The sequence below is a fragment of the Aulonocara sp. 'chitande type north' Nkhata Bay genome, linkage group LG3 (genome assembly GCF_057382095.1).
Source record: "Aulonocara sp. 'chitande type north' Nkhata Bay isolate Kocher_YH1m ecotype deep benthic linkage group LG3, A_spYH_male_GT1.1, whole genome shotgun sequence".
NCBI classification, from domain to species: Eukaryota; Metazoa; Chordata; class Actinopteri; order Cichliformes; family Cichlidae; genus Aulonocara; species Aulonocara sp. 'chitande type north' Nkhata Bay.
Window position 1 is genome coordinate 72,901,195 of NC_141346.1, and position 3,262 is coordinate 72,904,456.

General features: G+C 44.7%; 1 protein-coding gene across 1 annotated transcript in view; it reads right to left on the reverse strand.

Moving 5' to 3' along the window:
* Window positions 1–2,320: 2,320 nt before the first annotated feature.
* LOC147336967 (NACHT, LRR and PYD domains-containing protein 3-like) overlaps window positions 2,321–3,262 on the reverse strand; it is a 34,249-nt gene continuing 33,307 nt past the window's right edge. Inside the window, exon 10 of the mRNA XM_086287249.1 lies at window positions 2,321–3,262. This exon is cut by the window's right edge and continues 9 nt beyond it. Within this exon, the coding sequence (XP_086143375.1) occupies window positions 2,730–3,262 (533 nt within the window). The 3' untranslated portion in view covers window positions 2,321–2,729.

The window sequence follows — 3,262 nt, forward strand, 5'->3', positions numbered from 1 at the left end:
CTGTCATCAAACGAGTCAACAGGAAGTAGAATCAATAGAAACCAATCATTTACTGACAGCATGTCTGATGGAAATAAGTGCAGATTATGTATGAAGTCTAACTGCACACAGTAACTGTGTTACAATAAGGACTTAACAGCGCCCTCTGCTGGAGTGTTTCAGTACTGCGTTAACTAGAATACACCACCTCCTCCTCACACCACCTGCTACAGCTCTACTCTTCTATGACTACAGTCATCCACAGCACTGATGTGAGGTCACATGGTTCATATGTAAGGAGCACAGCTGACCTCAGGTCAGTTTAATGACTGTGAGCAGCAGCTGTGTTATTGTCACTGTGACAGGGAGACACTCTCAGACACAGCGCTCATGTCAGCTTGTTCTCATGCAGGAGGATCAGGAGCTCCATGTTTGTCTTTCTGTTTGAATCATGATGTGTTTGTGCCATCAGAGTCTGTCATGAGTACTCAGGGTTTCACAGCAGCTCTTCTGGATGCTGACGAGGACTCCAACCTCATGTTTCACCTCTCTGAGCTTCTGATGTCTGTGAACACTCGTGTTTCTTCTCTGGGCTCATCTGGACAAAAACACCTTTCTGTGTTTGGCTGCAGCCTCATTCTGACTGACAGGAAGTGTGTTATCCATGAGCTGCACTTCTGTGAGGAAGTTTCCTGCTGTGTTTCCTGTCTGTGGACAAACACGAGTGTTCCAGCTGAGGACTTGCTTCCTTCCACCTGTCCATACAGGACATCACGCTGTCTGCAGCTCTGTAAATGCAGCTCCAGGTCCTTCCACGTGCTGCTCTGTATTTGTGCAGTTTGTAGTGTGTCCTGGGAAACGTAGCACACATGGTGTTCTTCTGCTGTTTCCTCCTTTCACTGAGTGTGAAACACTGACGCTGTGCTGTTGTTCACAGAGGGGAGCTGATTCTAGCTGCAGCTGGACTCTGTCATCTAACTGAATGTGTTGGTGCTGATCACGGGGCTCTGAGGGGGGAGCAGCAGGAGGACTCTGGATGCTGACGTCAGTGTATCTGTGGAAGCTCCCACAGCGTGTCTGTCATTCAATATTGTGCTGTATATTGTATCTATGCAAAGATGAACAGACTGTGTGTTCACTGGTCTCTGTGCTGCAGCTCTGATGTCATCATCACTCCCTCCTCCACCCTCAGCAGTCCCAGCATGCTGCTGTGGTGCACCCCACCCTCACTCTACACCTGAGCCACAGACCACACCCTCCACCTCAATATACACCACAGTTTTCTCTGCTGTGGAAATGAGATCAGGAGGAAATCATCATTATTATTATTTAATAAACGCTCACATTAATGTGGGCTTATTTGTTTCATATTAGAAACATTAGTTGAGTGTTTTTAGTATAAAATGGTCAAAGTCCCTCTTTTTGCTCCTCCCCTCACCTGTGGATGGGCGGTGCTGTTACCGTGGTGACAGCTTGGATGTGTTTCAGTCCTGCCTGGTTATCACTGCAGGAATCTTTCACATTTATTACAGGTAATAACTCTGATTTTTCTGTGTATTATGAACCAAATGTATCCTGATACACACAGAGATGGATGAGCAGAGGTTTTTTTGCAGTTTATGTAGTTACTATGGACTTAATGCATACATATTATTAAAATTAGGGCTATAACAGTTGTATTGATGTATAGCAACTTGAAATGCTCCCACAAATGGCTCCACAGCATGTAAAAATATAACAAAAGCTCTGGCGGACTTGGTTCTGTGGTCAGTCTTAAAGGGTGAAGTTAAACTCTGTAATCTTCACTGTGTCACAGAGTTCAGTGAGTCCCGTTATTCACAGTATCAATCAGATCATCAGAGAACAGCTGATCAGCAATCAGTGGTGCCAACAGCGCCTCCTGTGGTGAGAGGATGCAATAATGCAATGTAGCATTTTTCCACTCAACACTTGCAGTCATGGAAACTGTCTGTTGGATCTGTGTGACGTTGCTTTCTTGGTTAGAGTTCCTCACAAATGTCCAGATGATTCTTCTAATGAGGCGTCGACCATGTTTGCAGCTCTTTGGAAGAAAACGTCGCCCTTTGCCATCCTTACTTTTCTTTGACTTCTTCAAATGCAGCTGAACTCCAGCTGGTATTTTCTTGGACTTTGCAGCTGTTTCTGGTCATCAGTTCATTCCTGCAAACCTCTGAAGCTGAACAACAATGATGCTGCATTGCTGGCTGATCCCAAAAGGTTGATTCTGTTCATCTGGACGTTTTCAGAAACGTTTGCTCACTGATCAGGTGACTTCTTCAGTCTCAGCTGACTGCAGCTTTACAAGCTTACAAACAGCACATTTGCACAATGACTGAAAGCAGCAGCACCTGATATATATGATACTAATATAATACATATACATATATAATCCATACTAATGATGAAGGAACTGAGCTCACAGTCCATTGTTCATTCAGTGAACTACTCAGTTTATTTTGGGCCTCAGAAATGCTCACTCTGTTTGTACATCACTGTCAGCAATAGACTCATTCTGCTGTGTGGACAGGAACACATGTGACATCACTTCCTGTTTGTTTGTGACTGAAGAAGTTTACAAGGAATCATTTAGAAGAGTTTCAAACATCAACTGATTGAATCCATGAATGTGAAAACGTGTTTGTGAGTGAAAGAGACAGACATGTACAGACTGAACTATCTGTTCAACAGTCAGAGTGTTTCTGTAACAGGAGACACTCTTTACACTCCACTCAGCACAGGGACACTGAGGAACCAGGAGACAAGAACATAAACCCAGGATAAAGAGTTTGAGTGAATGTGGTGTTGAAGGTGTGGAGGTGGATCAGAGTGTCAGAGGAGACTCTGTAGAAGGACAGAGTGCCAGCAGGACAGTCCACATACACTGCTGCTCTGTTAGAGACAGAGGAGGAGGAGGAGGAGGAGGAGGAGATGGATGTGTAGCTGTTATTGTGCCTGACAGAATGAGGACCACGATCAGAGCAGATCAGACACCAGGACTGATCATTGTCTCCAAACAAACAGTCATAACTGTCTCCTTTCCTTCTGATGCTTCTGTAACTCACTGATATATCAACTCTTCCTCTCCACTCGACCTCCCAGTAACAGCGACCAGTCAGACCATTTCTACACAGCAGCTGAGGATAAACATCAAATCTGTCTGGATGATCAGGATATGACTGAACCTCCTCCACATGTGTCACCTTCCTGTTGTTGTCAGACAGTTGGAGCTTTGTGTTCACTGTGTTTGTGTCGATTGTGAGTT